The sequence below is a fragment of the Ursus americanus genome, chromosome 5 (genome assembly GCF_024610735.1).
Source record: "Ursus americanus isolate L20-20 chromosome 5, mUrsAme1.1.p, whole genome shotgun sequence".
Classification (NCBI taxonomy): Eukaryota; Metazoa; Chordata; class Mammalia; order Carnivora; family Ursidae; genus Ursus; species Ursus americanus.
Window position 1 is genome coordinate 37,740,925 of NC_142131.1, and position 22,274 is coordinate 37,763,198.

The following is a 22,274-nucleotide window of genomic DNA, read 5'->3' on the forward strand; positions in this document are numbered from 1 at the left end:
GAATACAAGATACTAAACTGAGATTTGCTAAGAAATTTAGTCAGGGAGAAGAGTGGAGTGGGGAGTGAATTGTCCCACTGAGGGAAGCATATGTTAAATGCCTGGAAGTGAGAATTGGATACATTATTGAAACAACTCAGTTCACTACACTTGGATCTTTGAGTATTGGATGGGGCATAGCAAGAAAAAATGTTGGAGTGAAGGGCCAAATTGTGCAGGATCTTTTTAGCTATGTTAAAGAGTTTAGACTTTATCACAAGAGCAGTGATGAGCAATTGAAAATTTAGCATAGGAATAAAATAATCAGATTTGCATTTAGAAAGGTAGCTCTTCAATGTAGAAAATGAATTGGAAGTAGGAAAACCCATTAATAGGAGGTTGCTGAAATTATCTGGTTAAGAGTTGTTTATGGCCTATAATACTACAGTAGTGAGAATGGAGAGAGGTAGATGGGCTTGAGATTTTAGAGTAGTATAGAGTAGGTAGGTCTTAGTGATTGATTGGTAATATTGATTGCATAAGTAACTTGAAGGGTCAGGCATGATGCCTGAATTTCTATCTTGCCCAAGTGATTGGATGGTGATATCATGCATTAATGGGGGAGGTGGAAGAATTTTGGGAGGGATAATGGGACCAAGGTAATAAGTTTAGTTAAGATACTGAATTTATTATGTCTGTGAAATAATAAGGAAAATATCCTTCAGTGAACTGAAGAGTAAGTGGGTTTTGGGAAGTGAGTGTGTTTAACTTTTAAGAAGTTTCACTGTAAAGAGAAGGAAAGAAATAAGGGGATAGTTATAGCCTTGTTTTTAAAAATTGAATTGTGGAGGAGAAAGGAATATTTTCAGATGGGAATATACAGGAACATACAAAAATATAATGTTTTGCTTTGGTAATCAAACAAATTTAAAGCTAAGTCATTGGGGAATAATGCTAGTACTGCTTTGTCAAATATAGTAGCCATTACCCACATATGGCTATTTAAGTTTAAATTATTTAAAAATCAAAACAGAAAATTTGGTTTTTCAGTTTCACTAGCTGTATTTCAAGTATATTCAAGTACATATAGCTAGTGGCTACCATAATGGACCACACAGATACAGAACGTATCCATCATCACAGAAGGCTCTATTGGACATTTTGTGCTAGAGTGAAAATATTTTATTCAGTGAATATTTACTGAACATATATAGGAGCTAGACACTCTTTTAGCATTGTTCTAGCTAAGGAGATAACTGCTGTATAAGTCAAAAACCTCTGCCTTTACAGTTTATATTCTAATATGGGAAAAGGGTCAATACTTACGGCAAAAGTATGTTAGGTGCTTTGGAGAATAACAAGAGAAAGGGAGTGTGCACTTTTATATGGGGTGTTCGTGGATAGACTCCCTGAAAAAGGAACATTGAGCAAAGAGGTAAAGCAGATGAGAAAGGGAACTATGCTAATATTTGGGGGAAAGGCATTCCAGGCAGAGAGAAGAGCAAGTGCAAAGGTCCTGAGGTACCTGGTGCACTTAAGGAACTGTGGAGTGCTCACTAAGTAGCACGTATACGAAAATTGGAATGATACAGCAAAGATCATTAACATGGTGCCTGTGTGAGGATGATTTGCAAATTTGTGAAGTGTTCCATATTTTTAGGGATTAAGAGGTACAGGCTTCCAGTTATAAAATAAATAAGTCACAGAAATGAAAAGTACAGCATAGGGAGGAATATAGTCAATAATATTGTAATAAGGTTGTATGGTGACAGATGGTGACTGTACTTATTGTGGTGAGCACTGAGTAATGTGTAGAATTGTCAGATCACTATGTTGTATACCTGGAACTAATATAACATTGTACGTCAACCAAACTTTGATAAAAACAAACAAAACACTGTGGAGAGGCTAAATGCAGGTAGAGTAGGATGACAGAGTGTAGCAGGATTTGAGATCAGAAAAGGTCTTATGAGGTACTTGCTCTTCTTTCTGTCAGGAATGCTCTTCTTCAAGATACTGATGTGGTTTCCTCTCTTACCTTCTTCAGGTCTTTACTCAGATGTCACTTTCTCAGGGCGTCTGTCCTTGAACACCCCACATAAAGGATTTTGGTATTTACTCTGAGTGGAATGGGAAACCATTGGAGAATTTGGGGCAAAAGAATAATTGTTTCTGACTTAACGTTTTAAAAAGGATCGGTCTGGCTGCTGGGTGGGGAATACGCTGTAGAGGGCAGGAGTGATCTAGAGAGACCAATTAGAAGACTATTGTAATAATCAGGTGAGAGATGGTAATGTCATAGATCAGGTTGGTGGACGGGGAGGTGGTGAGGCTTGATCAGATTTTGGATATACTTTGAAGTCAGCAGAATTTTCTGAGGGACTAGTTATGGAATATGAAAGAGAAGTATTAAGGGTGACTCCAGTTTTTTTTTTAGCTTGAACAGCATGGAGGATAGCATTACCATTTACTGAGAAGGAAGGAAACTAGGTTTGGCTGTGGGAGAGACCAGAGAGTAGGTATTCCATTTTGCTTCAGATGTCACTTAAACAGTTGGATGTCCAAAGGCTGCGGTTAAGGAGAAAGATCAAGTGTTGAGATAGCAATTTTGGAATTTTTAAGAATATAGATGATATTTAAATTTTCATTAATTCACATATAAAATCTTTGTTATGGTTAAAGTTGTTTTAAACTAATTTTAATTTCCTTAGGTACCAGGTACTGCAGAGAATGCCCGGTCATGTGTCCGAGCTTATTTTTCTGATCTACATGAAACTTTGTGTCGTCAAGAAGAAATGGCTCTAAGTGTTGTTGATGCTCATGTTCGAGAAAAACTGATTTGGCTCAGGCAGCAACAAGAAGATATGACTATTTTATTGTCCCAGGTTTCAACAGCCTGTCTCCATTGTGAAAAGACTTTGCAACAGGTAGGTAGTTTAAACATGGTTAGGACATACTTTAAGAAGGAGGGTTTATAAGGTTAAGCAGATAATTACCAGATAATTACCACTAGTGTATTTTATTGATAAATATTTTCATATTATTACTATACATTACTGCATGCATTAACGTTGTGCTCAGGACGTGTTCTCTAACCTTGAATTGCTCCACCGACCATGTCAGTGTCCTCTCCTTCATGTGCCCTTCACACCATAAAACCATGAGTTCTGGAAGCTTTTTATGTCTTGTCATTCTTCAGTCATGCCAAGCCCTTTAACTCTCCTTTGCTAAGCATGTACTGTTCTGTTTGCTTGGTGGGCTTATATCTCCCTTTTCTGATAGTGGAAATCCTTCTTCAAAGTCTAGCTCAAATGTTTGCTATTCTTTAAAACTATCTCTTCCTTGCTGTTTTCTTGGGTGCCTCTCTAGAATGTACTACCTATCTCTGCTCTAATTCATTGGTTTTTAACTTTGATGTCACAGTAATCTTTTTTTTTTTTTTTTAAGATTTTATTTATTTGAGAGAGAGGGTGTGTGTGTGAGCAAGAGTGAGCACAAGCAGGGTGGAAGGGCCGAGGGAGAGGGAGAAGCAGGCTCTCTGCTGAGCAGGGAGCCCGATGTGGACTTGATCCCAGGACCCTGAGATCTTGACTTGAGCTGAAGGCAGACGCTTAACAGACTGAGCCACTCAGGCTCCCTAGCCTATGTTTTTTGATGATTGAGGTGTCATAAGCAATTTGTTTTACCCAGTTTTCAAATGATATACTTTTAAAATAAATTAGATTTAAGATTATTTTGCCAAAAATGTCAGTCTTACTCATTTCTGTTTGGATCTGCTCTCAGGAGTGGGTGATGTAAGGGTCATTATTGCCCTAGGAATTCCCAGTAAGCTGTAGTGTATCTCATCTTTACTGACATATTACTAGTAAATATGTTGATTGCAAATCATTGTAGAGCTAAACTTACTACTGTTGTAGAGCTTTTTCTCTTAAATAACTGATTAGACTTATATGAATGTGGCCAGGCTATAAATACAACAGTCTTGAGCTATTGTTTAGCCCTTATCACACTGAATTGTAGTATGTATATGCCATTTATAAAGTTGTCTTTGAGCTTCAGTCCTATTCTTCTTTCCTCTGCTCTGTGATTTTTGGGACCGAAACGCTACTAACCACATATCTGCTTTACCAGCTGGCTTCTTGTTTAGGCTCTACTAACAGGAGACAGGAGAGGAAGCTGGAAAGTAGAGGTGGTTTCCTTGGGGTTCCCATTTGCTTGGGGTTCCTGTGAATTTCACTGCTCACATGAGGAGACCACTTTCCTTAGAGAGCTGAGTTTAGGCTCCATGGGGGCCTTCCTGTAAGGTTCTAAATTTTAATTATTCTAGCATGTGCCTTTTATTCTCCCAGCCCTGGTGATAGCTGTTCCCTACAGTTGCTTTCCTCATGATACCTCAGAGTTCTTTTTACCCTTTCTGTTACCTAGTTAATAACTACACCTAGTTAACAATTCTTCATATGAAATTCTTTCTGCTCACATAACTGGTATGGTTATTCTCTCCTGATTTGAACCTGAATGATATAATATGCATTGTTTATCCTTCTAGATGTTGACTGGATGCATCTTGTTCATCTTTGTGTCTGGATAGAAAGAGCTTAATAAATACTTGTTCAGCTCATGATGGGTAATCAAGCTACACAGCAAAGTCAGAAAGGGATTATGTCTACATCCCATTTGCTTGAATACTTTAAAGCATTTTTATATTTATTATTTTAAAAAGTATGCTCATAGTTACTGAAATATTTAGAGGTATTTTAGAGTTTCTGAAGCTTTTCATCAGAGTGATTGCTAATTGTTAATGATATGATATCATCTCACTGTCTTAATGCAAATGAAATTAGGGTCTTACTAGTCATTCTTCATATCAACTTTAAAAAAAACTTTTTTTAAAGTTTTATTTATTTAAGTAATCTTTATACCCATCATGGGGCTTGAACTCACAACCCTGAGATCAAGAGTCACATGCTCTTCCAACTGAGCCAGGCAAGCGTCCAAGCTTTTACTTTGATTTACGGCCATAGAACCGTAACCCCAACCAATATTCTTTTTTTCTTTTTTAAGATTTTATTTCTTTATTTGAGAGAGAGTGTGTGAGAGAAGGAGCAGGGAGAGAGGGAGAAGCAGACTCCCCACCAAGCAGGGAGCCTGACTTGGGGCTTGATCCCGGGACTCCAGGATCATGACCGGAGCTGAAGATAGATGCTCAACTGACTGAGCCACCCAGACCCCCCCCCCCAATATTCTTAAAAGTTCTTGCCACAGATATAATTAAACAGAGAAATAGATAGAACATCACACATTTATTACCAATTTTGAGAACAAAGCTTAATCATCCTTCCCCTCCAAAAAAATGAGGCATCATCTAAGTCCAAGGCATGATACTAAATGGTGAGGATTTGTCTATTCATTTAGCAAATATGTTTTGAGTGCCTATCATGTGCTATGTACATTTTAGATACATGGGCTATCTTGGTAAACAAAACAAACAAAAAGCTATAATCTTGTGGAATTAGCATTCTAGCAAGGAGAAGATAGACAATAAACCACAACCATATCTAAATAAGTAAATTATACAGCATGTTAAAAAGTGGTAAGAACTAAGGACAGAAAAAAAAAAAAATGAGGGTCCGGCAGACTGCGTTATTAAATGGTCAGGGTAAGCATCATTAAGAGAAGATGAGATTTGAGCAAAGCCTCAAAAAGGAAGAAGGTGAAGGAATTTGTTCACGCTGTAATGTGGGGAAGAATAGTCCAGCTGAGGAAACGGATCAGAGCAAAAACCCTAAGGCAGCCTGGTGGTGTATTTGAAGAACAGCAAAAGAAGCCACTGGGTGGAACGGAGTAAGTAAAGGAAAGGGTAATAGAAGCTGAAATCTGGAAGTAATAGGGAATTATCTGTAAGGAAGGCTTTGTGGGTCGCTAGAAGGACTTCAGCTTTTATTGATTGAAATGGAGAAGCCATTGTGAAATTTTGACAAGAATGGCTTATCTTACTTAAAAAGATGACTTTGATGTGTAAAAAATAGATAGAAGGAGAGCCAAGATGGAAGGAAGGGGTTAAAGGAAAGAAGGAGTTTGGAGGCTGTTGTAGAATCCCACATGAGAGAGAAAGTGGCTTGGCTAGTAGGAGTGAGAGGTGTCCAGATTCTGGGTATCCAGTAGGATTCATTTGTATGTGGGGCCTGAGAGAGTAGAAGGCAAGAATTTCAGGGACAGCTGGAACAACATGCAAATAATAAGCAAAGTTTATTAGTTCATAATCAACTAAAGTAAATATGCAAAGTGAGCAAAAATTGTTAACACCACTGCTCTCATGGAGCTTACATATTGTTAGGAGACCTCTGTCTTATGAAGAATATATTGGTATGTATGTAGAATATCTCTGGATTAGTATTTGAGAAACTAGAAAGTGCTAGACTTTGAAGAGAGAGTCTGGACATCTAGAAGGCAAGGGAGGCTTTTCAGTTTGACCTTTAGTCAATTTTTTTAAAAACAAGTACACATATATCTTAGATTTTTTTTTTAAAGTATAACGTACATACAATGTGCATAAGTGTTCAGATGGCTGAATTTTCAGACTGGACATTACTGTGTAACTAGCACCCAGATCGAGTAACAGAACATTACCAGCACCCCTAGAAACCCCTCAGACTCCCTTCTGATAACTACTGCTTTCCCCTCAGGGTAAACCACTATCCTGACTTCTAACACATATCTTATTTTTGTCTCTTTTGGTAATTAATAAAAATGGAATCATACAGTATGAAGTCTTCTTGTCATTTCTTCTTTTACTTGACATTATGTTTGTGAAATTCATATCATCAGGTGTAATCGTGGCTCGTTCTCATGGTGGTATAGTCTTGCCTTTCTGAATATGCCACAATTTACCCATTTTTCTATTGAAAGCTCTTTAATTATTTATTAATGCCCAATTATTATCCTAGTCAAATTTACATTTAAGCTAACTTTGAATACTGTAATGTTAAATGAATTTTTCTTGATTTTTGGTGATAACTCTTTTTTTCTTTCTTCCTGTAACAAGTTTACTGGAAAACTATATTCTCTTTTCTAGGATGATTGTAGAGTTGTTTTGGCAAAACAGGAAATTACAAGGTTACTGGAAACATTGCAAAAACAGCAGCAGCAGTTTACAGAGGTTGCAGATCACATTCAGTTGGATGCCAGTATCCCTGTCACTTTTACAAAGGTAACGTACAGTATTTCATTTTTAGGTATAGCTTCTGGTAAATCATAACTGTTTTACATTCCATGATAGTCAGCTTGAAGAGACAACTAAGAAATTCATAGTTTTTTTCTGAAAAAAACTTTCATCAGTGGAAAAATAGGAAGTGGTGTAATGAATCTCCATGTACCTGTCACCCACTTTAACAATTAAAAACTTTATTTCATCTATCCTTTTCCCCATTCCCCTTTCTACCTGCAGTCTCTCAGGTTATTTTGGAACAAATCCCAGCATATCATTTCATCTATGAAATATTGTTGTGTGTATTTGTAAAAGGTAAGGACTATTTAAAAAAATCAAAATATTGTTATCAGCCTAAAAAATTTATTAATGAATCTCTAATATTAACCATTATCCAATTAGTTATTCAAATTTCCCAGATGGCTAAAAAATTTTTTTATTTCTGGAAACAGAATCCAATCAAATAAGGCCTGTACTTGCCATTTGTTTGATATGTTTTGGTCTCTTTTAAAATGAATTGCCCCTGGGGCGCCTGGGTGGAGCAGTCGTTAAGCGTCTGCCTTCCGCTCAGGGCGTGATCCCAGCGTTCTGGGATCGAGCCCCACATCAGGCTTCTCCGCTAGGAGCCTGCTTCTTCCTCTCCCACTCCCCCTGCTTGTGTTCCCTCTCTCGCTGGCTATCTCTCTCTGTCAAATTAATAAATAAAATCTTTAAAAAAAAATAAAATAAAAAAATAAAATGAATTGCCTCTAATTTAAAAGGTTCATTTGTTTCATTTTACTTTCCCTTTTTAGGGTCTGTTTTTTTAGAACTTAATCTTACTTTATAATTCTGTGAAACAATCACATGGTCCAGAGTCAAATCTACAAATCAGGGTTCATTTAGAGAAGTTTAGCTTCTATCCCTAAACCCTCCACGCTTTTCCTCCTTTCTCCATAGAAAACCATCAAGAATTTTTTCTTAGTTTTATTCATCATTTAAAAAATATAGAGAAATACATTTATTTATATATTTGTATGTACACTCATCACATTTAGTTCTTTTCATATAAGTGTACTGCCTGGAGATTACTCCATAGCAGTATTCATTGTGCAGATATACTACATTTGTGTGTGTGTGGTAAAAAACATCAAAGTTACCATCTTAACCTTTTTTTTGAAAGAGAAGGTGAGCATTGGGGGAGGGGAGGAGCAGAGGGAGAGAGAAAATCTCATGCCGGCTCCATGCTCACCGTGGAAGGAGCCCGATGCAGGGATTGATTTCATGACCCTGAGATCATGACCTGAGCCAAAATCAAAGAGTCAGACCCTTAACTGACTAAACCACCCAGGCATCCCTGATCTTAACCATTTTTCATTGTACAGTTCAGTTTTGTTAACTATATTCACATTCAGTATACCTCCAGAATTTTGCATTTTGAAAAACTGAACTTCCATACCGTATAAACAGTAAGTCCCCTTTCCCCGCCCTCCCCCACCTCCTGGTACCATTCTACTTTCTGTTTCTTTGAATTTGAGCATTCTAAATACCTTATATAAGTGGAGCCATATAGTCAGTATTTGTCTTTATATGATTGGCTGATCTCAATTAGTATATCCTCATGTGACAAACCTTTCTTCTGTTTTAAGGCTAAATAATATTGCATTGTTTGTATATACCACATTTTGTTTATACTTTCATCCATTGATGGACATTGGGCTGTTTCCACATCTTGGCTATTATGAATAGTGTAGCTGTGAACATGGGTGTACACATATCTCTCTGAGACCTTGCTTTCATCTCTTTTGGTTATATATCTGGAAGTGAGATTACTGGATATGGTAGTTCTATTTTTATTTTTTTGAGGAAATGTTGTATTGGTTTCCATAGTGGTTGTAGTATATTGTAATTCCCACCAACAGTGCACAAGGCTTGCAATTTCTTCACATTTTAATCAACGCGTTAATTTTTGTTTGTTTGTTTGCTTTAGATAGTAGCCATCCTGAGAGTTGTGAGGTGATACCTCATTGTGGTTTTGATTTGTTTCTGTGATGATTAATGAAGTTGAACCTCATTTCATATGCTTATTTGCTAGTTTATATCTTCTTTGGAGAAATTTTGTACAAGTCCTTTGCCTCTTTTTTAATTGAGTTATTTGATATTTTTTGTTGAGCTATAGGAGTTCTTTATATATTCTGGAAGGGAATCCACTCTTAAATATATGATTTGCAAATACTTAGTCCCATTTTGTAGGCTGCTTCTTCACTTTGTTGATAGTATCCTTTGATTCACAAAAGTTTAAGATTGATATGGTCCCATTTGTCTACTTTTGCTTTTGTCAATGTGTTTTCGGTGATAACAAAAAAACAAAAAAAAAATCACTTGCCAAATCCATTGTGATGAAGATTTTGCACTATGTTTTCTTCTAACAAGAGTTTTATAGTTTTGGGTCCCATTTTGGAACTTTTTCCATATATTTAAAATCCAAATATTTGTAATTGTTATATGTTATTTGTAAATCTACTTTACTATCAATATATAAAATCTCTTTTGTCTCATTCTAGGATAGCCACCCCTGCTCTCTTTTGAGTATGATTTACACGGAATATCTTTTTCTTTTCCTTCACTTACAGCCTTCTTGTGTCCTTAAATGTGTAGTGAGTCTCTTATAGACAGCATATTGTTAGTTCTCGTTTTTTTTTATCCATTTAGTCATACTGTGTCTTTTCATTGGGGAATTAAGCCCATTTATCTTTCAAGTAATTATTAATAGGTAAGAACTTGTTACTACCATTCGGTTCATTGTTTTTTGCATATCTTATAGCTTTTTTGTCTTTCCTTTTGTCTTACTGCCTTCTGTGTCTCAGTGATTTTTTTATAGTGTCATGGTTTGATTCTGTATTCATTTCCTTTTGTGTGTATTCTGTGGATTTTTGTGTTTACCATTGGTATTACAAAGAACATCTTGTTACAACATTCTTTTGGAAAGTGATAACAATTTAACTTCTTTTGCATATAAACCCTCTATTCTTTTATAGCTCCACCCCCCCATACTTTGTTATTGATGTCACAAATTACATCTTTGTACATTGTGTACCTGTTACCACAGGCTTATAGTTTTTTTTTTAATGTTCGTTATTTCAGTTTTCTAAGGAATTAGATTAATGCAACGAAATTATAATAGTACGGGTTGCTATTTGTCCATGGAATCAGAGGAATGAATAGGAGATGAAATAATTAACAAAGGTATTATAAATAAAAGTATAAATGCTAATACTTTTTAACTCCATATCAAAATAAGAAGATTTAAATTTTTAAAAATTACAGGACAATAGAGTTCACATTGGACCAAAAATGGAAATTCGAGTTGTTACATTAGGATTAGATGGTGCTGGAAAAACTACTATTTTGTTTAAGTTAAAACAGGATGAATTCATGCAGCCTATTCCAACAATTGGTAAGTATAAGTACTGCTTTTTACTTTAATGTTAGATGTTTTAGAGACAAACCCTAGCTTACAGCTGAGTTCTTGGGGATCTTATTTTATGTCAGTATGGCATTGTGGTGGGCTCTTTACTGGCTCTAAGACACTAACATGTCTGAGAAAAAAATGCAAGGTTGAGGGCTGTGGGACTGAAATGTGGATGGTGGGATATTAAGAAGGAACAGTGTTGGTGGGACAGTTGGAAGGATTAAAGGATTGGTGAGGGTTAGGGTGAAGGAGTGGTAGTGGTAGTGGTGCAAAACTGTTAGGTATTTGAGTTTCAGGATCTAAGGATCCTGGTGGGGGTTTAGAGGGCTAATAGCTGTTAAAGGTATATATTCCCCGTGTAGGTTTATTAGGAGTGGAGTTGGTTGGGCAGCAGTAGATACTGCTGTATGAAAGTAATTTGTATTATCATAATTCTAAACAGTGGGTCACCTGTGTTTGGTATGTTACTTATTATAAATATAAGTTCAGTATTAAAGTAACTTTTTTTTAAAAAAAACAGGTTTTAATGTGGAAACTGTAGAATATAAAAATCTAAAGTTCACTATTTGGGATGTAGGTGGAAAACACAAATTAAGACCATTGTGGAAACATTATTACCTCAATACCCAAGGTAAGAGTGAAAAACATTTTAATTTTTCAGAATTTTAGGGTGCCAGTTTTCTGTGGAATTAACTAGTGAAGCTTATTTTATTAAAAACATTAAGGTGGAAAGACTGGGTTATGTACTTTGGTTTATGTCATGGAAAAATCATAATTATAGCTTAAAACCATACTTACTTTTTATATGTAGGCAGTTAAGAGTACATACCGCTTGCTGCTCTTAACAGTTAAAGTACATTATCACTATTCATATGAGTGTGATCACTGACAATATTGTGATGAAGGGTAGAATTGTTGGTGTATGTTTCTGCTGTTCTCTTCAATTCAGTAAAATATTTATCTCATTATAATCTCTCAGTAGCTCCAGAAGAACCTGCAGTGGTTTGCTTTTGGCCAAACTGTATTTTATCACACATTCCACCCAGCATTTATTTATATTTAGGCCCCGTTCTATGCTTTTGCCTATACCCAACATGAAACTTATGTTCATGCCACATGTTTCATATATATCATACTTTCCACCTAGCAGATAAACTAGATAATTATTTTTACATTGGGATTTTTGATACAGTGATTAATAGGAAAAAATGGGATTTTGAACATGAGGAATGGTCGAAAGTCATGATGTTTAGCTACCATAAGGTAGCTAGAAAGATTTCAAAAGAGAATTCAGTAGATACTTGTGAAGTTTCTGCTATGTATTTTGAGTACAGTATATGTGGAAAGTGCTGTGCTAGGCACCTAGAGAGAATACTTCGGAGAGATAAAGATGGTGATTTATTTAGATTATTTTTTGGCAAAGGAAGTAGTAATTAAAGAACAAGTAGCATCATAGGCCACAAAAGAAGTCTCAACAAATTTAAAAAGATCAACGCATCTTTTCTTTACTTTTTTTTTTTTTTAAAGGACTTATTTACTTAGAGAGTGTGAGTGAGGGAGGAGCAGAAGGAGAGGGAGAGGGAAAGAGAGAATCTCAAGCAGACTCCCTGCGGAGCCCCATGGGGGGCTCAACCCCATGTTCCTGAGATCATGACCTGAGCTGAAATCAAGAGTCAAGACATTTAATCAACTGAGCCACCCAGGAGCCCCTCAATGCATCTTTTCAGACCACAATGCTTAGACACTAGAAGTCGTCCACAGGAAAAAATATGGAAAGACCGCAAATACGTGGGGGTTAAATAACATGCTACTAAACAATGAATGGGTTAACCTAAAAAATCAAAGAAGAAATCAAAAAGTACATGGAAACAAATGAAAATGAAAACACAGTGGTTCAAAACCTTGGGATGCAGCAAAAGCTGTTCTAAGAGGGAACTTTATGGCAATACAGGCCTACCTCAAGAAGCAAGAAAAATCTCAAAACAATTTAACCTTACACATAAAGGAGGTAGGAAAAGAACAAAAAAACACAGCCCAAAACCAGTAGAAGGAAAGAAATAATTAGATTAGAGCAGAAATAAATGATACAGAAACTAAAAAAAAAAAAAAAAAAAAAAAAATAGAACAGATCAGTGAAACCAGGAGCTGGTTCTTTGGAAAAAAATCAATAAAATTGATAAACCCCTAGCCAGACCTATCAAGAAAGAAAGAGAAAGAAAACAAATAAATAAAATCACAAATGAGAGAAAAGGAATAACAACAAAAAACCACAGAAATACAATTATAAGAGAATATTATGAAAAACTATATGCCAAAAAATTGGACAACCTAGAAGAAATGGATAAATTCCTAGAAATACAAACTACTAAAACTGAAACAAGAAGAAATAGAAAATATGAACAGTCCAATTACCAGCAAAGCAATTGACTCAGTAATCAAAAAATTCCCAATAAACAGGGATGCCTGGGTGGCTCAGTCAGTTAAGTGTCTCCCTTCGACTCAGGTCATGATCTAGGGGTTCCGGGATCTAGCCTTGCATCCGGCTCCTGCTCAGTGGGTAGTCTGCTTCTCCTTCTCCATCTGCCCTTCCCCACTGCTTGTGCTCTCTCTCTTAAAAACAAAACAAAACAAAACAAAACCAAAAAACCCCAAAAAACTCCCAACAAACAAAAGTCCAGGATCAGATGGCTTCACAGGTGAATTCTACCAAATATTTAGAGAAGAGTTAATACCCATTCTTCTCAACTATTCTAAAAAATAGAAAAGGAAGGAAAACTTCCAAATTCATTCTATGAGGCCAGCATTATCCTGATATCAAAACATGATAGATACCACAAAAAAGAGAACTACAGGCCAATCTCTCTGAACAAAGATGCAAAAATCGTCGATAAAATACTAGCAAACTGAATCCAATGATATAAAAAAAATCATTCCCCATGACCAAGTAGGATTTACTCCTGGGTTGCAAATCAGTCAGCATGATACATCAATAAGAGAAAGGATAAGAATTATATGATCATTTCAATAGATGCAAAAAAAAAAAAAGCATATAACAAAGTATAACATCTATTTATGTTAAAAACCCTCCACAAAGTAGGTTTAGAGGGAACATACCTCAACATAATGAAGATCATCTACGAAAAACCCACACCTAACATCAGGGAAAACCTGAGAGCCTTCCCCCTAAGGTCAGGAACAAGACAAGGATGTCCACTCTCACCACTTTTATTCAACATAGTCCTGGAAGGGCTAGCCACAGCAATCAGACAAAAAAAGAAAAGGAATCCAAATTGGCAAGAAGAAGTAAAACTTTCACTATTTGCAGGTGACATGATACTATATTGTGTGTGTATGTATGTGTATATATGTGTGCATATATGTGTGTGTGTGATTATATGTATATATAAAGCCTGAAAGACTCCACCAAAAACTGTTAGAACAGATAAATGAAGTCAGTAAAGTCATAGGATACAAAGTCAATTTACAGAATTCTGTTGCATTTCTATACACCAATAATAAAGCAGCCAAAAGAGAAGTTAATAATCCCATTTACAATTGCACCCAAAATAATAAGATACCTTGGTATAAACCTAACCAAAGAGATAAAAGACCTGTACTCTGAAATCTATAAAACACCGATGAAACAAATTTAAGGGGATACAAAAAAAATGGAAACACATTCCTTGTTCATGGATTGAAAGAACAAATATGGGGCGCCTGGGTGGCTCACATGGTTGAGTGTCTGCCTTCGGCTCAGGTCATGATCTTCAGGTCCCGGGGTCAAGGTTCACGTTGGGCTCCCAGCTCAGTGGGGAGACTGCTTCTCCCTTTCCCTCTTCCTCTCCCCCTGCTTGTGCTCTGTCTCTCTCTCAAATGAATAATAAGGTCTTAAAAAAAAAGAAACTTTAAAAAAAATGAAAGAACAAATATTGTTAAAATGTACTACCTAAAGCAGTCTACACATCTAATGCAATTCCTATCAAAATACCAACAGCATTTCTCACAGAGCTAGAACAAACAATCCTAAGAAGACCCCGAATAGGCAAAGCAATCTTGAAAAAGAAAAGCAAAGCCGGAAGCATCACAGTTCTGGACTTCCAAGTTAACTTACAAAGCTGTAGTAATCAAAACAGTATGGTACTGGCACAAAAATAAACATAAAGATCAATAGAATAGAATGGAAAACCTAGAAATAAACCCACAATTATATGGTCAGTTAATCTTTGATAAAGCAGGAAAGAATATCCAATTGGAAAACGACAGTCTCTTTAACAAATGGTGTTGGGAAAACTGGATAGCAATGTGTAAAAAAATGAAACTGGACCATTTTCTTACACGATACATGAAATAAATTCAAAATGGATTAAAGATCTAAATGTTAGACCTGCAGCCGTAAAAATCCTAGAAAAGAGCACAGGTAATAATTTCTCTAACATTAGCCTAGCAACTTTTTTCTAGATAGGTCCTTTGGGGCAAGCAAAACAAAAGGAAAAATAAACTACTGGGACTACATCAAAATAAAAAGCTTCTAGACAGCGAAGGAAACAATCAACAAAACTAAAAGGCAACCTATGGAATGGGAAAAGATATTTGCAAATGACATATCCAATAAAGGGTTAGTATCCAAAATACATAAAGAACTTTCAGAACCCAAGAGCCAAAAACCAAATAATCCGATTAAAAAATGGGCAGAAGACACGAATAGATATTTCTTCAAAGAAGACATCCAGATGGCCAATAGGCACATGAAAAGATGCTCATCATCACTTTCCGTCAGGAAAATGCAGATCAAAACTGCCAGTCAGAATAAAGTCAACAACATAAGAAATAACAGATTTTGGTGAGGATGTAGAAAAAAAGGAACCCTCTTCCAGTATTGCTGGGAATGCAAACTGTTGCAGCCACTCTGGAAAACATTATGAAGGTTTCTCAAAAAGTTAGGATTAGCACTACCCTATGATCCAGCAATTGGATTACTAGGTATTTACCCAAAGAATACAAAAACATTAATTCAGAGGGATATATGCACCCTGATGTTTATAACAGCATTATCAACAATAGCCAAGTTATGGAAACAGCTTAAGTATCCATAGATTGATGAATGGGTAAAGAAGTTGTGGTATATATCGATAATGGGATATTACTCATCCAGAAAAAGAATGAAATCTTGCCATTTGCAATAACATGGATGGAGCTAGAGAGTATAATGTTAGGTGAAATAAGTCAGAGAGAGACAAAGACCATATGGCTTCACTCATGTGGAATTTAAGAAACAAATGAGCAAAGGGGGGCAAAAAAGAACACAGACACAGACTCTTAACTATAGAGAACAAACTGATGGTAACCATAGGGGAGTTAGATGGGGGGACAGGTGAAAAAGGTAATGGGGATTAAGGAGTGCACTTGTCAAGATGAGCATCAGACAATTAAAATAAAAATTTAAAGAAAAAGGAACAAGTGGCATCGTTATGCAAATCATGAGAGGTATATTCTCATTAAGAAAAATATTAATTCACATACACAGCATTTTGTGTTTGATGGAACAAGGGTTGTAAATCCTGTTATAGATGGGGAAATGAAGAGGTGAAAAGTTAGGTGAAGTACTTGAGGTCATACTATTAAGTATTGCTAGATTCTCTTACAGTAGGCAGCCTTTCTATGAAAAACATAATAGTAGACTAACCATAATAAAATAATGAGAGCATTAAAATATTTGGTCCATTTACTGAAAGTTAACAAATGACTAATTCAATTTTTTTTTTGTTTTTTGTTTTGGTAGCTGTTGTATTTGTTGTTGATAGCAGTCATAGAGACAGAGTTAGTGAAGCACATAGTGAACTTGCAAAGTTGTTAACGGAAAAAGAACTCCGAGATGCTTTGCTCCTGATTTTTGCTAACAAACAGGTAACACGTTTGTATTTCAGAATACTTATTTAGTAGTTTTGTGCATTCTATCATAAGGTAACATAAGGTAATTTCAAAACTGATAATTCTATAGATAAGAAGTTTGTGCTGAGTATTTTAAATACAATATTTATAGAAAGTGCTCTACTGTGTACCTTGGAGTATAGAGAAAGAAATAAGGTGATTGATGCTTACCAGAAACTCCTATATATGTTTGTAAACATGTAAGTGACTGTATATGAGATTCTAATACATAGAAAACTGGTAAGTAACTTCAATAATACTAACAACGTGTCATGGAAAATTAAGAGTAGTTCTAAAGGTGGCATCTTATAAAAGATGTGTAAAAAGTGGGATTTGAGTTGGAATTATGATAAGAGTTGAAATTATGGATAGGACTTTGAGTCAGTATGTGAAAGAAAGAACACTGTAGGAAGAGAAAATAAAAGCATGAGTGTTTTAGGAAGCATCAGCAGATCAGCAGTAGAGGATGAAGAAAATCTAGAATAACAGGTGAGGTCTAGACTAAGAAATTTAGGGTTTTATTCTATGACAAAGGAAAACCATCAAACGGTTTTTGGACTCATATCTGTGTTTTAAGACTATAATCTGGGGGTAGGATACAGAATTAATCAGGGGGAAGGGACTAGAGACAGGCAGATGCAGTAAATTACTGTAGTAATTCAAGTGAGAGAGTTAACAAGATCCTGAATTAAAGGAATAGAAGGGTGGAAGCAGATTGAAAAGAGTTTATGAAGGTAGATTTGTTAGAATTTGGTGTCCGGATGGGGTGGGTAAAGGACAGGGAGAAGCTACCTATTCCTAGATCTTGAGCCTATGCTTCTAGGAGAATGAGAATGCTTTTCAGTGCAGTAGAGGGGCTAAGATGTCATAAAAAGGAAGGGTAGGATGAAGAATAAAGGATTTCCCTCTTAATAAAAAATCAAAGGCAAACTACTAAGAACAGATACACTTTGCTTACTTACTGAAAAAGACACGCAGATAAGGCAAAGTGAAATACCATTTTCCATTTAAATTGTTAAAGATAAAAATGTCTCATAATCTTCAGACTCACATATACTGTTGGTGTGGTTATTAAACAAACATTTTCTTGGAGGGCAATTTGGCAGTACCAGACCTATCAAAATTTTAGATGCATATACTCTTGTACCCTACAGTTCTACCTCTAGTAATGTGTTGTGCATAGAGATATCCTAAGGTTATCCTGCTGATAATGTTGCAAATGAATGTAGTAAAAAATATGTTACATATGTATATGTATGTATTTGTAATAGCACATAAACAGAACCTCAATCTAAATTTTAAGTATAGGACTGGTTAAGAAAATTATGTTGCACCTGCATCCTGGAATGCAATTCAGATGTTAAAAATAATGTAGAAGGTCTTCTTGTTCAGATAATGGAAAGGTAACTATCTTTCAGATGTATTAAGTAAAAAAAAAAAAGCTAAAGTATGTTTCTGTTTGTTTATTTGCATGAATGTGCATGGAAATTATCTGGACAAATATATAAGAAGTCGTAACTGGTGGTTGCTTCTAGGAAGTAGGGGTGTTCGGGGGTATTTGGAGTGGGAGTTTAATAACTTCATTATATAAATTCTGTATCTAAGCCATTTTTCTGATACACATGTATTAACCTTTTTCTTTTAAGTTGATGCCTTATGATTCAGTATCTTTCATTCAGGTTGCATTGTCTTTATTGATTTCACTGTAAGTTTATTCTTACAGACTATATTATAAATGATCTTATTCACAACCCTACTTTACTTATACTTATTAATCACAGAATAATTACTGAAGGGTGAATCTAGGTTTTAACTTTAGGTTTCTTAGAATGGTACCAACATAATTCTTTATAAATGGTAGTTTTGATGGGATGATTATAAAAAAATTTCTGATACGTATGTATCTTTCAGGATGTTGCTGGAGCTCTGTCAGTAGAAGAAATCACTGAACTTCTCAGTCTGCATAAATTGTGCTGTGGCCGTAGCTGGTATATTCAGGGCTGTGATGCTCGAAGTGGTATGGGACTATATGAAGGGTTAGATTGGCTCTCAAGGCAACTTGTGGCTGCTGGAGTATTGGATGTTGCTTGATTTTAAATGCAGAAGTTATTTAAAGTTTTGTGGTTAAGAGTTATTTTGCACATATAAGAAATTCTACATCTCAAAGATAGTTTATTTAGGATGTATATTTAAAAGGAATCTTGGTTGGGGAATTCAGTACAATATTGCTTTTTAAAAAATGACTCTGTAGTAAAATTTAAATATTTGAGCAGATTAAATTGCATTAAATAGGACTTCTTGAATATACATTTTTTTAAAAACACACATTTGTTATTTAAGTTTTTCACATTATGTGTGATCCATATATTGGCAAAGAGGTAAGTCAGAGTAAGGGTAAGGTGAAGGTTTATTCTTTCAGTGAAAAAGGAATAGCCAACTGAATGTCTAATGGAACCTCTGTGTGAAGCAAGTGAAGCATAGCTTCTTCACTGGATTTTGGCAGTATTTAGTAGCAAAACAGCAGTGACTTAATGAAATAGAATCCAGGCTGCATCTTGGGGAAATAGGATTACTTTACTTCTTTGTTCAGTATAACAGAATACCTTTAATGCTAACAACTTTAAGCTACAGAAAATTAACATTTTATAATGTTTTACTGAAACTTTCTCTAAGCCCTTTTGTATAAAACCCAGTGAGTCAGATGAAATGTTATCTAACTAGGTATGACTGTCAAGATTAGTATTGAACTGAAGAACAATTAATAATAAAACTGTGAAAGTCAGTTATGTTGTAGTTAATCTTCACTTATGGAAGACCCATTTCTAGGGTTGAACCTGGATGTATTATTTCCTAAGTCACAGCTCTAAATTGGTCCTTCTATTTTCAACACGTTTGAAGTAGTTAGAGTTCCTTTTTAAAACAATACTGCATCCTTAGTGGGAACAATTTTAAGTAAAATGTAGTAAGTTACACATAGAACCAGGGTTGGCTTTACATAAAAGAGATCTAAGTAGGAAACTACATTTACATTAAGAGAAGTCATTTAAACAGTGGAGAATCAGTTACTTTAAATACTTTCCCAAAATAAGGACATTTATGTTGACAATAAGACATTATTAAGGCTCTTGATGGTAAGGCCTTGCAAAGTTAAGGAAGGAAAAGAAATGTTCAGAATGTTTACATCACATTTATTATGCAGTGTTGTAAAAGTTTAAAAATTTTGTGCTTTTTACTGTTTTTTCATTTTTTAAGGATACTTATGGCAGTACGATTTTATATTTAAACATAGCTAGATTGGGTTTTATTTTTGTTTAAATGCTCTTCACCCTTTAGGATGATAGCTGAATAATCCTAAGTCTTATTAGTTGAATTGCTAGGAGATGTCCCTTTTAGGTGGCACTGTTTTGGTTCAGTCTCTTCAACTGTACTTCTGTTTGTTTAAAATAAACAGCAAAACTTTTAGAAAACAAAGCATTAAAAAGAAGTCCATCAGTGTTATGCGCAGTATGTAAATAAGTAAATATTTCATCCATTATTTTTCAAGTAAAAGTCATGCTGTTACAAGTGTAATTTGTGCATATAAGTAACACTTATGAATTATTTAATAATTGATTACAATAACTGTGAAAAATAAAAAACATGTTAACATTTGCTTGTGAGCCTGTGACGTGTTTTCTCTACTAGGTAATTGAAAAAAAAAGTCTAACACTAACATGTAAACTTGTTTTCCTTGTAAATTATTAAGTTCATTTCACCTATTTTGCTAAACTTTGTAATTCACATCTTAGCATATTACTAAACACAATGTAAAAATTGTGCTTAGACCCGATTATAATGTACATAATAGCGTTTGTGTGTGATTTCTTTTTTTAAGAAATATTTTTCTTAGGCTCTTATTACTATTTGTGGTTGTATTCTTTCAGTAATCATTAGTTAAGATTTTGCTAGTTCCCCCTGGGAAATGTCAAACTTAATAATGAGAGAGATGTTTTAAATCCAGTCTATTAGTATTTGCCTCCTAGCTCTGAACTTCTGTATATTGTTGTATGGTTTGTGTAAAGCAGGTTTTACAAGTGTGTAGCTCTGGTCTGTAATTCTGGAATGCTTTATCATCACCAGAAGCCATTATTTGCATTACATATAGACAGCAATAAAATGTTAAAATCATTTTAAAGAAGTCCTATCATTATTCTAAAAATTCTGTTTCATGTATCATGTATCTACTAGTGTAACTAGTAACCAATTAAGAAAGTCATATTTGTGCTGTGGTTAAGAGAAAGAAAACAAAACGGGTAGGGGTTGACTTGCATGTCAAATTTGAGTTGTAGTTTATTAAAGATTTAGAAATAACTTATTCTGTAGTTGCAGTGTAAGCCACACTTAAATGAGTATTATAGCTAGTGTTTTGATAGAACTAAAATTTTTCATTAAACAAAGTGAAACTTTTTTTTTGAATTTTAACTATTTTAGAAAATGTCTGAGAAAACTTAGGTGTAGCCTATAAACTAATATTGCTAAAAGAAAGACATCTTCTGTAGCACTGAGATACCTTTGAATTGCAAAGTAGTAATAGGGAAGACAGTTGTACTTTCCCTAAAAAAATAATGAATGAAGCGGATGAATAAGTAAGTATCAGATGGTATCCTGCTAATAATTTAAAGCATGCTTTAAAAAAAGGACATCTGGCAATGGTTGTTTTTAGGTCTACTGTTTATGTTAAATTTATGACATGAAATGGAAAAATTCATTCATCAAATAGGATTTTTCACTCAAGCAAAGAACTGTGTTTGGCAAAATGGGACATCACCACCACTTGGTGGCACTATTATTAAAAAAATTTAGGATTAAGTTTTCAGGAATGAATAAATTGCTAGTGAGATGTCTAGACACCTAAAATAGGAAGAAAAGGTAAATGTCAGTGAAAAGTCATTTTATGTCTAAGTTCTACTTTATAAAAGGAGGACATGATATCAGTTTAAGGTAGCACAACTTGGCACATTCTTCCATGTCATAGGGTCGTGGTACAAAATGGATAAAAGAAGTAATCCTGCTTAGCAATAGAAGGAAAAGTGTAAGTTTAAATTTAAACATAAGACTGAATTCCCTCAATAGGTCTGTTGAACGTGCTCCTCCTTTAACTTCTTGTTCTCCTTTAACTTCAAGAATATCTAGGAACTAGAAGCAATGGTTCTTAATAGTTATGAAGTCAGGAGGGAAAGTGAAGAAGAAATGAAGTCAATAAAAGACTGTGAACTCATACTGTTTTTACTGCTTAAATTGCTCCATTAATAGCTCCTAAAAGTTTTATTTTATACTTTCTCGATGGTATATTTAGTAAGGTAAGAAAAGATACTATAACGAGGACAGAAAATTTGAATTTACCTACATGAGGAAAATGATGTGAAAACAGTAAATGAACCTGTATATAAATCTAAGGACTGAAGTATTAATTTATTCTCATTTTTATATTTAAACACTAGGTGTAATACTCATTTAAATGTGACTTACCTGCAACTCAGCATAAGTTATTTCTAAATCTTTAATAAACTACAACTTCCTATTTATTTCCTGAAATTTTACTTACCACTACTTACTATTTTTAACAATAATTAAAAGGCAAAACTATTTGGCATGAAACACAAACCTAAGAAAAGAAAGGAAGTGATATATTACTTTCAGATCCTGGTACCCTTTCTTAGTGGATCTAAAGAA

General features: G+C 34.8%; 2 protein-coding genes and 1 non-coding gene across 3 annotated transcripts in view; 2 read left to right on the plus strand and 1 right to left on the minus strand.

Annotated features, from left to right (window-relative positions):
• TRIM23 (tripartite motif containing 23) overlaps nt 1-20,729 on the plus strand; it is a 32,213-nt gene extending 11,484 nt beyond the window's left edge. Inside the window, exons 6-11 of the mRNA XM_045794261.2 lie at nt 2,691-2,906; nt 7,052-7,186; nt 10,490-10,619; nt 11,155-11,265; nt 16,414-16,538; nt 18,474-20,729. Of these exons, the coding sequence (XP_045650217.1) occupies nt 2,691-2,906; nt 7,052-7,186; nt 10,490-10,619; nt 11,155-11,265; nt 16,414-16,538; nt 18,474-18,653 (897 nt within the window). The 3' untranslated portion in view covers nt 18,654-20,729. The remainder of the gene's footprint in view (nt 1-2,690; nt 2,907-7,051; nt 7,187-10,489; nt 10,620-11,154; nt 11,266-16,413; nt 16,539-18,473) is intronic.
• LOC123790621 (U6 spliceosomal RNA) lies at nt 1,529-1,637 on the plus strand. Its single transcript, XR_006779149.1, has one exon. It is a non-coding gene; the product is annotated as a U6 spliceosomal RNA (small nuclear RNA).
• The window catches only part of PPWD1 (peptidylprolyl isomerase domain and WD repeat containing 1), a 29,961-nt gene continuing 20,800 nt past the window's right edge, over nt 13,114-22,274 (minus strand). Inside the window, exon 12 of the mRNA XM_087862125.1 lies at nt 13,114-14,537. The gene's annotated coding sequence lies outside the window, so the exon portion shown is untranslated. The remainder of the gene's footprint in view (nt 14,538-22,274) is intronic.